General features: G+C 34.6%; 1 protein-coding gene across 1 annotated transcript in view; it reads right to left on the reverse strand.

Annotated features, from left to right (window-relative positions):
* LOC134799774 (insulin-like growth factor-binding protein 7) overlaps positions 1-19,282 on the reverse strand; it is a 37,787-nt gene that overhangs the window by 2,531 nt on the left and 15,974 nt on the right. Inside the window, exon 2 of the mRNA XM_063772188.1 lies at positions 2,924-3,146. Within this exon, the coding sequence (XP_063628258.1) occupies positions 2,924-3,072 (149 nt within the window). The 5' untranslated portion in view covers positions 3,073-3,146. The remainder of the gene's footprint in view (positions 1-2,923; positions 3,147-19,282) is intronic.

Genomic DNA, 19,282 nt, shown 5'->3' on the forward strand with positions numbered 1-19,282 from the left:
AATTGAAATGCGAGCGAAGCGAGCGCGAAAATTTTTCGATATAAAAACGCAATTTGATAGATAGTTGTACATTTTTACTTTTAGAATGGAAATCAGTCACATCATTTTATCACGAAAATTGACAGTGCTGCAGCAGTAACGTTGCAACAGAGTAATGCTGCTGCAGTCGCCATATCTTAGAAAGTGATCGAAAACGCGAGCGAAGCGAGCGCGAAATTTTTTCGATATAAAAACGCAATTTGATAGATAGTTGTACATTTTTACTTTTAGTATGGAAATCAGTCACATCATTTTATCACGAAAATTGACAGTACTGCAGCAGTAACGTTGCAACAGAGTAATGCTGCTGCAGTCGCCATATCTTAGAAAGTTATTGAAAAAGCGAGCGAAGCGAGCGCGAAAATTTTTTGATATAAAAACGCAATTTGATAGACAGTTGTACATTTTTACTTTTAGTATGGAAATCAGTCACATCATTTTATCCGGAAATTGACAGTGCTGCAGCAGTAACGTTGCAACAGAGTAATGCTGCTGCAGTCGCCATATATTAGGAAGTGATTAAAAACGCGAGCGAAGCGAGCGCGAAAATATTTCGATATAAAAACACAATTTGATAGACAGTTGTACATTTTTACTTTTAGTATGGAAATCAGTCACATCATTTTATCACGAAAATTGACAGTGCTACTGCAGTAACGTTGCAACAGAGTAATGCTGCTGCAGTCGCCATATCTTAGAAAGTAATAGAAAACGCGAGCGAAGCGAGCGCGAAAATTTTTCGATATATTATTAATTTATTAAATCAAGATAAGTAATTATTCAATTATTTTTGTTGATATCCGTGTCTTCTAAACTTAGAGTTAATTTGGCAAAATCTTTCCTCGGTGGCTTATTTATGTCACAACGTATTAAATTCAGCTCCATCTGTTAGTTTACCAGGGTACTCAATAGTGGTAGCACATATTTGAAAAAAGTTTGCCCCTCCTTCCTAAGTAGCGCCATAAGATTCAGGGGCAAACTTAAGTCAATCGAGTGTTGTGGCTACCCCCCCTTTTAGGGGTTGAATTTTTATAGCCTATAACCTGGCCGGGGATTTTCTCGACAGATTAGTAAAGTTTTCATCAAAATCCGTTCAGCCGTTTTCACGTGATGCGCGTTCAAATAAACAGACAAACAGATAAACAGATAAACAGACAAACAGACAAAAATTCTAAAAACTTTTGGAACATGTTCTGTTATCGATTCTAAGTATCCCCAGCCAACTTTTTTTCAAATATCTTCCATGTACAGACTTTCGACCGTCTTCAGCTTTATTATATGTATAGATTTGATTTAAAGTAAATTTACTGTGTCTGCATCACATGGAATCCAGCTGCGTTCATAGCTGCGCATCAAATCTTTATAAAACTTCTGAAATCCATCACTGGCGAAGCAATCTACGCGTGCGATGCGGAACTGAAGACGCATTGGGTACATGCGTAGCTTTAAATTAATGGAATTTGATTTATCTAAGTGCTCGCGTCGTCTACTTTTGTCGGAGACTCGAAGTAAAATGTCTACAGCTGACAAATTATCCTACTTAATACTTAGCCCCGAGATAGACAGGAAAAAAGTAAAATTAATTGAATTGAATTGGAATTTTTTTTATTTATTTATTTACATACAATATATATACAGTGGTACTACTAAACGAAATTAATAACTAGCTTAAATCTAAATAAAATAGGCCCTTGAGGCATTGTACCAAGGATGCTGGCGGCATTTCCTCGCTGTATCGCAATGCTGATACGTTGTGCGAGGTAGCCGCCAGCTCTTCGGTTACCAGTTACGTCAACCAGACGCTTCGCGATTTCTGCGAACAACTTATGCGCGCTGGGACCCCATGGACCTAGAGTTTCAACTCCAAATGGTACAAAATGGTACTCTCTACCGAGGCTCTTATATTTGTTACGTTTTAGAATTTCGGCGCTTTCCGCCGCTCCGCCCGCTTTTACAGTAGTCCGTTGGAGGTGGGACGGTGCCAGTGTGTCTACGCAGGTAGCATCCCACACTAACATCCGTCCCAAGCTCCAAGGAACTAAAGACACCCCATCGGGCCTCTTGCCATCATCTCTGATAATGCCAGTTGGAAATTAATTAATATATACTAGGTAGAAACTGTCGGAAAGAGAAGTCGTGGATTGTATTGGGCCTCATACATTCCACGACTCTTCTCTTTCCGCACAGACTCTAAGCAATATATTTATGACACTTTAAAAGACCAAACAATCCAATATGTATGAGAGTATAAATAGGTGACGTTCAGATAATAGCTGCAGCTGCATTTCTGTTGTGGCAATTCTGCTGCGACGTTGACTCACTAACTCACTAAAATCGACAACAGAGCACGCAGGGGCAAGAATGGAATCTTTCGTGGGCCCAAATTTTCATACTATTTGACCTACTCCAATTATCAAATAAATAACAAAAATATCATTGAATTTTCTCTAAATAATACAAGCTATGCGAGCTGCGAATGAACCACAAAACAACCCGCTGTCCACTACGCGTTGTCAGCGTAGTCAGCCCTTAAGCAGCTAGCCAACTGCTTACTGTTTGCAATTCCATACGTAGTCGAACAGTATGAGCATTCATTTTTTTCGGAGTTCAAAAATATAAACTTCTGTATTTTTAGTTCTTCATCAAGTGCGATAGCAATAGAAGAAGATAGGTACATGCGAACAAGTGAAGAACGCTCATCAATGCTTTGACCACGTTGCGTTGTTGCTGCACAAAGGTATTTCCCCTGTCCCAAACACAACAGCTGAGCGCCAGAGCTGAGTCAAGAGTGTGCAATTATATGCAGAAGCGGTGGTGCGTTGTGAGGTTTCTACCCACATCACCAACACGCTCAAAATATACGTACATCACCGTTTTTACTCACCTACATGGATCCCACACTACGTAGCCCTGCCCCGGGCACCCACTGGGCTCCAAGCCCTCACACTCGCTCGGGTTGCACACGCAGTCCCACGCTCGCACCACTCCCGCCACGGCCACCATCACCACGGCCACCATTGCCAGCCACCGCATGCTGCTCACATCACACTCACTCGCCACTGGGCTATTGTCCGCGCATTGCACATTTTACGCGTTATTGAAGCATTCTGAAACAACAAAACACCGTGAGATAGTTAAAATTTTACTTGACCGAAATCTATTGCATGGTATCAGTGCAATAATTAAATAAATAGTTTATCGTTCATATTAAATATAAAACTTATATCCCATTGCCATAAAATAAGTCATCATTGATTTGATCGTCATTGCCTATTTAATTATCCCAACAATAACCAACAACCAATTTTAACCTCAATTCCTGTTGCATTATCATCATTACTCATTTTGAGGACTACGTTTGTTTAAATACAATTTATTTCACTATCTGAAACAGTCCAACAAACGGTTTAAAATTAAAATTTTAAACAAAACGTTGTTTTCGGCCGAGTTGTTAACAAGAGCTAAAATAATTAATGACAGCTGTCTATTGTTTTAAATAAACTTCTACTTGAGTAAATGACTCTAAATTAAATTTCTAGAAGACAACTTATGAATTATGCTTATAGTCGGTTGTTTGTTTAACTATACGTACTTTGTACGTGGACTGACATGTAATTGATGAGATTACTGCGTGACTGTATAAACTTTTTATGGTTCCTTACCGGAAAGAAATAAAACGAAACTTCCTATAGAATTATTACTCGTGTGTCTGTCTGTCTGTGCATCCTCCAGTTACATTCAATTTGAGCCAAATCTAGTTACTGGACAGATTGAGTTCAATTGGCAGACATATGTAAGTTGGTGATGCAAAAACAGACGTGTGGGGTAAATAAATACATTTTTAACATGAGCCCTTTTTGGGGTTTAACAAATTACAAAAATAATGTATTTTTGTAAATATCTGGTATAGGTATACAAAAACAGAGTTTAACTAAAAGGGCAGCTTACCTATATGTAGGTATTATATTTAGTGTTTTTTTGTTAATATTTTGTATAAGTACTTAAATAGTTCTTTTTTTGCGTTCCACCTTTGTAATCCAACTAAAACAGTATATCAAAGCAAATATTAATAAATATTTCGGAAATAAAGTGGGGCCTGTTGCATATCAAGCGATTAAAGAACAGGATTAGGTTAATATGTTAATATTTGTAATATCGGGCTTGGTTCCACGAAAGCCATTATTCGATGTTGTGGATTTTTCATGAATATTCATGTTACTCTTGCTAATCTCAGAAAATTTAAATTGAAAATGCATATTTGCTTCATAACTCAGAATCGATCAACCGAGAGTTGAGACATATTGAGTCATATGATAGTAACTATAATATGACAGGCAGTATGACAGGCCTGTGGATAGAATATGTCAGGTTGTCCGAGACTTTGTTATGCTGATTAAACAAAATTCGTAACAAACCGTCTTCAAAATGTTAGTTAATAATTTCCTACTATGTAATAAATGGTCCTAGAAAATATAGATAAGGTAGGTTATACTTGTAGAATAAAATATATGTACAGTCAGCGTCAATAGTAGCAGATGAGACAACGCACCAAAAATATCTGCCACCCTGAAATACTTTACCAAATAGAGATAAACCTTTACAGTTCGCGTTCAAAAAGTGATATATCACTTTATGTTAACGCGTAATCTGATGCGCTACCTTTGATACTAAATAAATAAATAAATATTATAGGACAATTTTACACAGATCGACCTAGTCCCACAGTAAGCTCAATATGGCTTGTGTTGTGGGTAGTAGACGACGATATATATATATCTCGTCGTCTACTACCCACAACACAAGCCATATTGAGCTTACTGTGGGACTAGGTCGATATATATATATATATATATATATATAAATACTTATATACATAGAAAACATCCATAACTCAGGAACAAATATGTGTGATGAACATACAAATAAATGCCCTTACCAGGATTCGAACCCGGGACCTCCTGCTTCGTAGGCAGGGTCACTACCGACTAGGCTATAAGTTGCTTACACCATTCAAGATTTTCAAACGGTTCGAACTAATCACAATCAATCAATGTCTCAAGAGTAATAATAATTCCATCACAAAAACTCTGCAAAACAGCCTTCATTCCATTAGAGCTATTCATCTGTTCAATTTCCATTGCCAACGCCTGCCATCTGCATCGGTTCTCTGTTAATTTTGTATAGGCTACCCAATCTTTCGTCTATCAATAGAACAACCTTATTCATCGTTGAATAAATTTCCAATTTTAATCAATACAATAAAATTGAGTGTTGTTTTAAGATAACTATTAATTACTTAATATTTAAAATCGATGAGGTAACCCCAAATGTTGTTCATGATTAACTTATTTGTTGTTAACTTATTTCTGAAGGTTGTCGAGTGGGTGAAGTAGAAGTAAATATGTTTAGATAATAGTTAAATTAATAAAACATTTATGTTTCAATACTCAACTATTATTTAGTTACACCTAAGTACACTTATTACAACTTTGTGCTTATAATCAATACTTCATGTTAGGTATGTCATGTGATAGTTCTGATTCAATTCAGTTTTTGGTTGGTTATTATAACCTAAACCATATTTCTTATTATTATTACTTATTTCTTCTTACTTCTTATTTCCCTTCAATTTCTTTCAAATGTTATTTTAGATGTATTTCTCATACTACAACAAAATAACAATTTACAAACTGCAAACACAATAGCCCTAAAATGAATGCTACTTATTACAGAAAAAAAATGTGAATGTATCTGTAAAACTGAATTCAAGACTATTTTGGCAGTTCATTGTAGAGGCAATGAAGCAATGTTTTCTTTCATGTAAATATTCGTTAGTTGGGAACGTCGGTTCGTGTTTAGATTGCTAAGCACTCTGGAATAAATTCTGGCCGCGGGGCCGCATAAAAATGTTTTCAATACATTTATGTTGTTGGCACAAAAAAGAGGGAATCGTTTCTATATTTGTTTGAATGGTTTCGCTGATATTCTGAAAAGTTTGATAAGTAGGTAGTTACTTTATTGGAAAACTGTATGGGGAGAATTTTAAAAAGATTAACTTTTTCAATAGTCAGTAATCAATCGTTGTCGTTTTAAAATCACTAGTCAGTCTCTTCGTATCTTGTACATTAAAGCCATTCAACTCAAGCAAATTACGCGTTATATTTAAGTACAAATTACAGTACACTCTTAAATTAGTTATTTTTTCGTTCTCAGGCAAAATATTATTAATTATTATTTAAATACGTTATTATACTAGACTGCTTAACTATTTGTATAACGTAAGCCTGCCTGAATAAGTTTAATTTGCTTTTATATTTTGTAACGAAAATATCTACATGGACGTTATATCATAAGGAACTGAACATAGCAAAGTGGTCAGTTTACTCAGTGAATAGCTTTACACGTAACTGTCATAACTCGTACAACACGTAAATATACGCGCAAATTTTTGAACTTATGATGATTGTCATTCATATATTGTGGAAAAAAAAACGTCAAAAATAATTTTAGTTGCATAAGCAAACTATATCGACATACTGACTGCAGTTTAGAAAACAGAGCCCGTCAATCTATGACGTCAGAACAACATACATTTTTACCACGGTAGGTACCTAATAGCAAGTAGCAGCTTCCCTTGTGAGCTTCAGAATTGAACCGAGAGCCCAATTCAGATTTAACAACTAGTTATAGTTTTGAACTGTTTTTAATACGACCTTGTCGATCATCTTGGTCATGGTATAATAATATACTCCGCCTGGTACTCTCTTCCCGTCTTTTCTAGGTCACCTGACTGACACAAGCCTAATAAGCCTATGTCATCATGCGACAGCGCTATATGATAATATGCGATAGCGCTATACAAAGCGGCAATGTTATTGTGACGTAGGCTTGTGTCACTCTGGGAAGAGAAGACCATGTTTTATTAGACTATGATCTTGGTGATTGGCGTACATCTCACCCACGACTTTCACTTCATTTCGCATGCATCAATCAGCATGAGCGATCTTTTAGATCGTATCAAAATAAGATCAAATCATAACCGTAACAAATTGTTAAATCTCAACCCGGTAATAGCAACTAGCAGCTACCCCTGCCTGTGAGTCTCAGAATTTACCGTATCTGCTGTATCGGCTTGTTTAACTTTGCATTAATCACACGGAAGATAAAAAATAATGTGCAAAGTTAGCGTTCACAGCGCCATTTGAGTTTCTTTAAACAGATTTTATCGTTTAATATTCAGAGCTTTAAATATTTAGTAATTGTAAATTAGGAAACGTGTTATACAGACGCATTTATAAAAGACAGGAATGATGATTTTGGACACGTCTTGCATGCCTTTGAACAATGATGATTGATGACAACATACTATTTAAACTAGATCAATGAAATTTCGATACATTATTTATGAGTAAATATAAAATTCCCGTTACCCTCATCAAATTGTAAGGTGTTTTCGTATTAAATATTGTTTCACTTAGAATACGAATACGACTTTCAGATTCCCAACATTGAATGAGAACATGAAGTTTAGATTAGAAGCAAACTAAGCCAGCTGTATCTGAATATAAATTACGCTTGCAAATTTGTTAAATTATTATGTGCAATAGCGTCGAGATGGGCTTGAATAATACATACGAGTGCAAACTCGCACGGCAAGAAACTGTTCAAACTATAACAACAATTTCACCATGCAGCGTAAAATATGGCCGCGGGAACAATTTTCACAAAGTCATCTGAAAGTTCTTGTGTCTTGACCTATTTTTGGTTATAGCATATCAAGGTGCTGCTTGAAATACAAAACATGCTTTAAAAGTTCGTGGCTTGGGTACTTTGGGTAGCCATAGGTATTTTAGCGTGCAATGTCTACAAAACAAAACTTATCGTTTACTTTTTATGTACCTACATAAATAAATGTTGGTTTTTTATTTGCTTTTATAAAAGATAAATGTATGCTGTAAAGTTATGCCGCATACATACATTTGCAATTAAAGAATTTTGCGATTGAAACAGTTAAAGACTAAACTAAAAATAAGGCTATATCTTCTTAGTAACATACAATGAAATCTCCCTAGGGATTGTTTTCGATATTTTTCCGTTAATCTGCGTGAACATTTTGTGAGCATGAACAAGTGTCAAAAAATATTCTGGGACCAATACACCCAAAAAAAACCCTAATTGTTATTCTGCTGGCCTCCAGTGATGCCCTGCACATAATTTACCGTATTTGCAAATGTAATTCTCGCTGATTTCCAGCAACCTAGTTACCGGTCGCCTCGAGAGATTCACCCTACTGATTGGCGGTTAGGTATGAAGTGCCAATGAATACTTGAGAGCAGCCATTTTATCGGCGGCACATGTCACATGCTCGTTGGAATGGGACTAGTGAATAAGTGAAGTTAATATTACATGAGGGGTCGGCTTTGCAGACTTTTATTCTTTTTGAGAGACGCATAAATGTTGGGCTGGCATATTAATGAAAAGAACGGCCATCATATTCAGTTTTGTTAGAGTCTCTCAGTAAAATCTATTTTTCCGGTTCCCGAGATAGGCTGCGCCTAGTTTGGGGCCGATTGATATTAGTTTAATTGTAAAATCTAATTTTCTGCTAAGTTCAATCTGTGATGTCAATTGTAAAAATATTTGGTCAATAAACGATTTATATTTGTTGTATTTGTAATAGAATGTGAATAATATAACATGTATATTCAAGGGTAATTTTATTTGTTCACAATTGGGAATCCTATTCATGTAGTAATTATTTGAATTCCTACCTTGATGACAATCGTACATCGACAAGTAATAAATATGTATTGGGATGAGAGATGCTACGAAAAATCACGTGACCATTACCATACATTGTCATCTTGGCTAGGCCCGTAGGTGTACTAATGCACAACTAATTAATGCACCAATTTGCTGTAAATAGTTGCAATAATAGAGAAAAGCAAAAAGCCTATCTTGTCTAGTACGAACACCTAGTACGGTTTTATATATCTTCGTCAAGGATTTTTGTAGTTAATCTTTGTTTTATAACGGCGCAAGATAACTACTAAAACAATAGAATACCTTTTTATCATATAAAGGGTAGAATTAGTTACAAACTGCGATTAAAAATGTACGCAACAACTCGTAGCTCGCGGCTTAACGCAAAGTTTACGCTTCAGGCTCGCGGCAATTAGGCCAGACCGTTTATCGTCATAGTTTGCGCGAGTGCGAGCAAATACAACATGCGTATTCTGATTGTGATTGTAAAAAACTTGTCAGAGGTGACGTTTTGGGTTAAATATCGCTTTTGATGACACCTTATCATCATCATCATCATATCAGCCAAAGGACGTCCACTGCTGGACATAGGCCTCCACCTATCCTCCTGATACCTCATATCCATATTAAATCCAGACCAAATTCATAACCGAAACAATTTTGTACAAGCATGTATAAGTACCTAGCGTTTGCGAGGGGTGCCGATCTCGTCGCATAATAATTGATTGTCCTAATGTAATGTTACGCATAATTTTTCTTTCTTTTTTTTCTTTTCGCATAATTTTTCTCCAGCTGAAACAAAGAGTATTTTTCGAAAATATTTGGCATAGGTTGTGTAGAATAGGGTTGGTTAGGTTAGGTTTGTTTTATAATTTTTCAGAAATGTTATTAGTTTCAGCACAATAACAATTATGCGAAATGAGTTTTATGCGTAATATTACATTAGGACAATCAATTATTATGCGACCCAATATAGACCCGTTTGCGAGCGATAGCGTACTAGTACTACCTAGTACTACTAATTTTTATTTTAAAGGAAAAATTCACCGCTTCCGGCAAAACTCGAATGACCTATCGGAACACCGATCTGACCGCTCTTAACCAAGTTAGCAGTTTTGAAAAAAAAAACATACGCTTCTGCTAAGCTTCCGTAGCTCAGATGTTTAAAATAGAATCGAAATAATAAGATGTAGTAATTATTCTTCACGTAAAATCTTTCTGAATCAGATATTATTTTACCAAAGAATGTACATTTTTATTCAGGATTAAATAATATTTTTACAGTCACTTGAAACGTGGCTGTTTACTTTTTTCTGATGTTTTTCTATTTGTTACATATTGTACTATGTCGGGTCGACAACCCAAAAAATCACGTGAATACATTCTTGACATTACATTTTCTGGATACCCCAGAGATCCTATTTCGTAGGTACTTCTAAACTTAGAAGACTAATATCATTATCATGATTGAGGCTAGAACCAAACCAAATGTGAATTAAGGCACTCCACTAAACTACAAAATGTTTCCAACTTTTGGCTCAACTCCGATTACCCCTAAGGGGTAAAAGTTCAGAATTTTTAATTATTATATGGACCCAACTTTTACATACAGATTCGGTTGTTGTGAGAACCATTTCCACGATTACATTGTGGCATTAAACTTGAATGAAAACAGACGTTTGATAATCATAAAAGTCGCAAACAATTTCTCCACAAGGTGTTATTAACAAATTCTAGACATTACATTAAATGGAACTAAAGGCGAAACATACTGTCAACACCAGGTGACATGTCACAACAATCACATTTTTGTGTGAGATTTATGTGTTAACTAACTAGTTATATTTCGAAGTACCTAAAGAAATAGTAAACCAAAACCTAGTTAGGATCAGAAGATTACATTAAATGTGTTTAAAAGGCGACAGGCCAAATAAATAATTTTATTTCATAAATAACTATCGCGGTAATCGAAGACCACATTAAGCTAAGTTAGAGTTCTTGTATTCTACTTATATATTAGGTTAACTTCTTACTTTTTGTAGTACAACTTTACCTAAACTTGTAATTATAATATATATAACTAAACACATTGTTATTTAGTACAATATTCATCACATAATGCTAGCTATAATTAGTTTTTTTATATAATCTTCTATTATACCGTGGTCCTTAAAGACCCCGTAAAGACCTCCACTTTTCCGAGCTGAAAATGTCTTCAAGTATTTTCACGGTAACGAGACATGAGGTACAATTTTCCTGAATATTCCAATCCGATTTTCGTGTCTCATTTGTTCTGCGTCTTATTATATTGTAGTGTCGTAGTGTCGTACTTTCGTCGGTTACGCGTTATTTTGAAGGAATCATTTCACAAATTCGTGTAGAAAGTGACAAATAAAACTCGATTTCAAACTCACTTGGACCAGTGAGTGACTTTCTTATCTTCGATATACTTGCAAACCCAGTTACCCCCGCACCCACTACCATTGACCAAACAACGACCACCTACCCTACCCATGTACCTATTACGCTATGGTTGATCAGTAAAGCAAGACCCCTCATCAAATAATCGCTTTTGGGCTAGAAAGCCCAAAAGCGATTATTTGATGAGGGGGGGGAAGTAGAAACTTAGCTCTATCTTAATCCTTTGATTGATCCTGCTCATGTTAGAATTAAAAAAAATAGCTCATCTACTTTTTTACCTAATTTCATTTAAACTAGAGCAAATGTAAGTTAACGTTATTGCAGGGCATCTCGCGCGCATTAAAATTCTTAATTTTAGGCAGAGAGGTCCAATCGAAATGTTTTCATAATTACTGAAGAGATCAGACTTGCACTACACGTGAGCGAAATCATAGACTGGTTATAGCCTCTTAAAGTAGGTAGCGGTTAAATACCTAAACGTTCCTTCCTCGACGTATAACCCATAAGTTTCAATATTTAGTACGGTCTAGAGGCAATACTAGCGCCGCTCGTATTACTTAGACAATAAGATTCAAAGTTTTCTATTAGCGTGCAGGTTGTAACAACCGGCCAGGGTCTGCCCCTTTGAACTTTGCGACCCGACACCTAAAACTGTTGAACTTGAAACTTAGTTGCGCCCACAAATTATTGCCCCATTCTGTACGTGTTGTGAAACTGGAATCTGGTTTAGTTGTGATGTGTTAGGTAGGTATATGTTATGATAATACCAACGACTTACGAATTTAAAATTATTTATAGAAAGTGTGTTTCTATACGCTCGGATACAGTACGGACACAAAAAAATAACCAAAATGAAAATATGATAAGTTTAGTCCTTTATTACCTTTATCAGGTAAGACCCCAGTGCGTTTTCATTAGTTGAGGGATTACAAGAATAATAATAATTATAGTGTGTATGTGACCACTACATATATTAATGTTATTTGCGCCATATAAAACTGCAGATTAACCACTAAAATATATATTACATATCTATTTATTAATTAAGCCAATTATCGTATTAATCGTATTGTATTTATATATTTGCCGAATTGATATTGTCAATTGGAATTAAATTGCATTATTACCTACCTAAAACAGACTTTTAAATGGATAAAATAAAATATTAGGTATCCCTTTTAAATGCGCTAAAAAGTTTGAAGTCAGGTTACAAGAATAGGTAATCAATTTAGTAGGTCTTTTCTTCGCAATTCCACATAAGGAAAGATTCAGATTTTTAATTTCCGTTACCGTTAGATTTTAAGCTAACCTTTATGGATTTTATACATCCCTTCCAACATCATTTATTTAATAGGGTAATAAAATTATACAAAACATAAACATAACTAATTTATATTTGATCTCGCATGCTCTTGACCCTATCGAGAAGATTATGACCCTCGCTTGTAACGGTTGCAGGGAACTTGGTCGGTAATAAATAGCCACGATTTGTCAGCACAGAGTACCGTAGCCAAAGCCAAATTAACCTTACTTAACACTGCTAAAGTCGGAATTTTACTGGAATTTCTCATTAGACTTATTAATACATTTCTTATTACCTTGACGGGCTAAAAAAATGGCAAACTAATTTCTAATTAGCAAAGTACTTAGCAAGTAAGTTTGTACAATTTAGACAATTTGTACAAACCGCAACACTCCTAACTGTACATCGGTGGACCTTATTACAAAAGGGATATGGTCCACCATTGTAGAGTTAACAGTGTGGGCGATGGTTTCTACAGACGCAGCTTACAGCTGTACAATCTTTTATTGCCTTATATTTGTTTATGTCAGGAAATCCTATTTGTCCCGTTTCTTTTATATATTTTGTTTGAATTATGTGAGGGCTGTATTTATGGGGGACACAACGTCCGTAAAGGATTTATTTCCTTTCAGGAGTGCAATGACAATAAACCTGGAATTAAATGGTCCTCTTAGTAACAAAACAGAGCCATAACGACCGTAGTAAAGGAACGAAGAGAACAAAACAATGGGAACAAGTCATGACACGACTTTTTGCTCGGGCCGGAAAAGCATTACGCCCTTGTCCATCTGTCACGTCAAGTGTTGATCCAGCTGGATCGTTTTGATTCCCTTGTTGACGTTTAGAATTGCGTATCGATAGTACTGACCTTTGGAAAAGGAATCATTTTTAATAACCTATTACACCATGAAGTATAGAGTAAAAAAAGTGAAATCTCTTATGGTAGAACAGTTGTAAAAGTATCCAGCAGTCAGCTGTAAATAATAGTTCCAAATCTCTTCAGAGTAGCGCTAGAGTAGCTAAGAACGTTATTGACGGAGTGAAGGGCGTTAAGGGACTTAAGGGCGCTGTCAATGATTTGAAATTTTTTATCAAGTATTTTAGGTATTGTAGCGCCACCTATTTAAGGTTTTTGACGGACACTTTTTGATACATTTAGATCGTTTCCCTCGCCTCCACCTACCATAAATTGGACTGTGTATTTGTGCTTTATGTTGTTACTTTAAGATGGCGTTAACTGTTGACCGGATAATATGATTACTTTTTTAAATATTTAATTAAGTCTCCTAAATAGTTTGCCTTAACCTGCAATGAAGGGGTCAGTTGTCTTGAATTTCAAAGTATCCCTGAGATGTTGAATGGCACACTTAAATATAAATAATCATTTTAGGTGTTACATTCTGATATGTTTTTTTTCTCTGTGCTTAGTTTTTTGAAAAGTGAGATGTGTTACATATAATATATGTACTTATAAATATCATTGATTATTTAATTTGTGAGTCGAAATGTGTACAACTTTTAAGACCGTTTCTGTAAACATATCTTGCCCTAATTCCACCTGTAGAAAGCAACAACAGGGAAGTTGGTTACATGATTAGCGCCCTGAGTTCAACCTAAGACGGCCTGTCAAGCTTAATTACTTAACACGGTTCCCGAAGTCGGCCTACTCTCAACTAATTTCCTACTTCCAGCGATCCCTCCCGTATATAATTTAAACTATAGGCACATTCAACCATCTATTTTCACGAGGCATTTTATCTCTGGATAAAATTATGGATAAATGTTATCTCACGTACAGCTACGGAATATACAGAATAAACTCTCGGTATAAACACGGCTTCCAAAAACGGTCCAGATAATATTACACTGACAGTTATCCCTTGTCTATAAATATACCCCATCCTCGGTTTTTAATTATCCAATACAAAATTTTCCGCTATTACAAAAAAGTTGTGAGTGCGAAAAATTTGATTAGCTACAATAAAATACTACACGTCAAACCTCTTGTACGTCATTCATTACAATATTTGGCGTTGTCAAACCGTCCCCTGTATTATTCTGATAAAAAAATATAATTTTATGATCCTGTTGCACAATCTATCTGCTATTTTAACCCATCTGTTTTGGCAATACCATATTTAACAATAAAATTTAATTGAAAGCATTTCCCAAGTTCCAGCAACACATTAACAGGAAGAAAATGGTAAAGGCAAAATCTTACAAGATCCCGCTCGTGCAAGACTAAGATAGTCTGACAAGTTTCATTACCCAACTTGAGTGTCTCAGAGCGTGGCTTTGTCCTGACTAATTTTCCTAATTCCTTATAACCTAGCCTATCTTTCTCACTTTGCTTGAGTATGTTATTACAGGAATGTACAAACATTTTCATAGAAAATATATACAATATTCATTTCAGTTTACTACTTATAATAATATTTAGTTTTTTTATTTGCCGTTTCCTAGAATATTTCCATTATATTACAGCACTCCTAGCTTTTTTTATTCGAATTTAGAAAAAAACGTTGGTTAAAATTTATAACCAATAATATCTTGAATTTTTATAGAACAAGGCTCATCTTTTCTGAATTGATAAAAAGACATCCTACTGTACGAACTAACGTGTGTTGGTTCGTTCCTTATAACCTTACTTCGCCAGGAACTGTGAACAATATACTTTTCCTACTCATTCTGAAGAATAATTAAAACTTTACAAACGGTGGGCGAACTTAGGAACTCAATCCGACTACACATTTACGTAAACGTAAGTAATTTATCATAGAAACCGAAGTCTGAGGCGAAATTTATCTTTATAAAGTTGTGAGACAATAATAATCGCTCAGGTTTTAGACCCTCATTTTCTTTGATGTTAGTGGGTTCAAGCTGCTGCTGTGGGTGGGTGCATAAAAGAAATACGGAAAAGAACATATATTAATTACAAATAGATAACAACAGACAGAAATATTATGTAAGTGAAGCAACTTATGGAATTTACAACATTTTTAAAATCCGTTGCGTGAATCATCGTTTAGATAAACCAAAAATAGTAGGTAACAGTGAGCAAAGAGTTTTGTAACATTTTGTATTATTTTATTTATTGGTAAAAATTCATAATATAAAGTTACCCGTCACTTATTGATGATTTCTATGCTACCACTTTATCCACTTTTTCTTCCACTAAGTATAAGAAAGTTTTAAAGGATACAAAAAAATATTATGATTCCCTTGACCAGAACCCGATCGATACCATTACATACATACCGTATTGCAGAATATTTCATAAATAAGTACAATGCGTTTCGAATATGGATACATATGCTTATTTATAGATTATTCTTGTCTTCTTTAAGCATATCCTTTTCTTCTTATTTGTAATGAGCTGTAGCCAGATCAAAACAAAACCGAAGTATGTAAGGTGCAGGGGGCCGATTTCGACTGCGGGGTAATTCCAACTAATCGAAATATCTTCCATGTTTTACATTATTAACTAGAGTCACACACAACACATATTTTTCGCTATCTGGACATATATGGCACTCTAGTTAATAATGTAAAACATGGAAGATATTTCGATTAGTTGAAATTATCCCGCAGTCGAAATAGTCCTCCCCTGCACCTTACGCCTCTTAATTAATGGCACATTAAAGTAGGTACCTACTTAAATATTCTTTTCTGTAAGTATCTACAAGGTCAAGGGCAACTAGCATCAAAAGGTTTCATTAACATACGATTACTTCGATTAAATAATAAATACGTAACACTACATAACTCCGGTTCTTAAACATTATAATTCTCTGCCAGCTAAGTAGCCAAAATCATACAAACCATATAAAGTACGTATATTTAATGTAATTACTTATAAAGGAGCTGAAATAGTTATAATTTAGGTAAATAAATGTAAACCTAATAAGAATAATTCCAGAGTTAGTTTGCGAATGTGTTCAGAAGTGGAAACTCATCAAAATCCTGTATAAATAACAATACTATTTACACGTCTCTATTCTTATTTACAGACTGGAATCTTCAGGAGTACTTTTCAGTTAGTTTGGGTTACTAATTGTAATTGTATTAATTACATGTATATTTTCGTAGGTATTTTATTTGACAAAGGTTTCATTGTCGTTTTGTTTTTTTAGGCAGGGCGATATCAACTGCCCATATTTAATCTCATGACATTGTATTTAAATTAGCTAATGTATTTTAATAAAGCAAGATTGTATGCCGAAGATTATTAGCACATTTTACCATGTAAACCAAGCATAAAAAAGATATATACATAATTCATATAAAATAAATAATTAAATTAATTAATTTATATATAATGGATAAATAGTTGACATAAGATTAATTATTGTAAGACATTTTTTTAATTTGTATCTATTAAATAATATTATGTAAATATGAATGACGATCATAACATAGTTCATGTAGATTAGTCTAGCATAATTTATAATGTAAGTAATTTAATATTATGAGAATAAATATCTAAATCTAAATCTAAATTAAATGAAGAACACTTAATAATATACACACAGTTACTAACATAGTTTGTGGCTATCTTCTAATTTCAACTAATGGATATGTAACGTGTCCATGTCCATGGTCGAATAATAAAACAGGCAACATATTTAGGGCAACAAAAGGAAACATTAATCAAAACTACTTTCCGCGGTAAATACTATACAAAGCCTCTAATGTCACTCCGCAGAAATATATTAGTGCAGAAGTGTAACGACAATGACAATGAACGTTTATTTCTTTGGGATTGCGGGTCATTTGCCTGTAGTACAAAATAAAAAATATATGGAATATGTTTCATATATTAGTTTCTTGCTCCCGCTTTGGTTGCCCATTTTTATCACAATCGGCCGGCAATCGACATGTTGGCAATTTTTATGGTTTTTTTAATGAGGATTCATAATCATTAGGTATTTGAGCGTTCGACCCGAATGACTTTCGGGGACACATTTTGTAAAAGTACCAGTATATTATTATGATGCTTTTTACAACTATCTGGCAGAAATTCAGGACCGCTACAATGTACAGCAAATTTTCAAAAAGGGTTAGCAAAACGTGATACCGGGGAGCGCGGTTAAAACGTTCCAGCAGTAAACCCAACTCTTCACGGCGCGGCGAACTACCCCTTTATTCATAAAACTTAACAAGCCCCAATTAGTTAATTTATGTGTTATCCCTTTCGCTTTCTTACAAATAAGCCGAAATGACAGATTAAGAAAATTTAAGACTAATTGAGGCTTGTAGAGCGTTTTTGAATCACGCCAATAGTTTGGTTTCTTTTCGTATATAAAAGCGAGACATGAGATGTAATTATTGGAGAAATATAAAATAATCAGACAGTTAGAAATGGGGAAAGGCATATTCACAAATAATTTTCTGGCTTATGTTAGTCTAAATTTCTTTAATAAGAGCGGTCTCCATAAGAGTCAGAGGCACGAGACGACATATCAAAGCGTTCGAATGCGAAGACGGAGCAGGAATTCTGTACTGAAATTTATACCGTAGATCCCTCAAGAGGTATACGTATATTATATTTTTTATAACTTTTACTGTCTCCTACATGTCCAATTACTTACGTCGAAATAAAATTATGTATCATCAGACAGTTAGAGATTTTATATATAAAGCCACAAAAACTGCCTAACTGCTGTATTCGAACTTCAAGATATTCACAAGAGATGACGCGTATTAGATCCATTCTAGATACGTTATAGTTTAGATATCAACTAGTTCTCTTTTGCAGCGCAATTCGGGCAACCAATGTCACTTTTACGTTAGATAGAGTAAGATATCTATTAGATGTGAATTGGATCTCTAAGTCATATCCTGTGGAAATCGTTCAACAGTATCTCCAGAATCGCGCAAATGTCAAATTTGACAGGTTAGATCCTAAACATATCTTTATCGTATCTTGGTGATGTCTATTTCAAAATCCGAATCGGGCCCTAAATCATGTACTAATGTTATAATTACATAAAGTGATTGTAGTATACGTGTAGAAGTTTATAACAGCATACAAATGGTTATATTAAACAGAAAGTACTCGTGAACCCATCGAGCTGACAAATTACGCAATTATTATGATAAAAATGAACTTTGTGGGATATTATTTTATAACAAGTATGTTTAATGCGCATTCATTTCATTTTATTTACAAAGTAATTACCAACTCACCATATACATGATGAACGTTTAATATTTAATTTTTGTATGTCTTTCCCATCACGGAACAATGGTGTTCCGGACCTTTGGGAGCCGAAGCCAACACGTAAAGGCCCTTTTGACACTTTAATGAAATATAAGGGGTACACTGTAATGTTTATTGCGCGTTAATAGTAATATTTAATTAATGGTTTACTAACTTTTTTGCTCATTACCAAACATGTAAGGTACCTATAAATGTAAAGTTTTTAATTTTTGGTTTATCTGTTCTTATCTTCTATAGTTGAAAATTTAGATCAAAATTAAGTAATAAATATTTGTATGATACCAACCGAACATCGCAAAAATATTTAATGAATTCATTTCTATATCTCAATGATTTCTAGGGAGCCAATTGTTTTTTTTTTTTCACTATAGAGTTGATCGCATTGTAAAATTTTGTTTACTCGCCAATAAATCTAACTTTTTCACCAAAATTAAAACGTCAAAGCTTGCGTGTATGCATGCCTTAAGGGGGAGTTTCGTTCCTTAAAATCGTAACATGCGCAATGTATACTCCATGATCATAAATCCTTTTAT

The sequence above is a fragment of the Cydia splendana genome, chromosome 2 (assembly GCF_910591565.1).
Source record: "Cydia splendana chromosome 2, ilCydSple1.2, whole genome shotgun sequence".
Classification (NCBI taxonomy): domain Eukaryota; kingdom Metazoa; phylum Arthropoda; class Insecta; order Lepidoptera; family Tortricidae; genus Cydia; species Cydia splendana.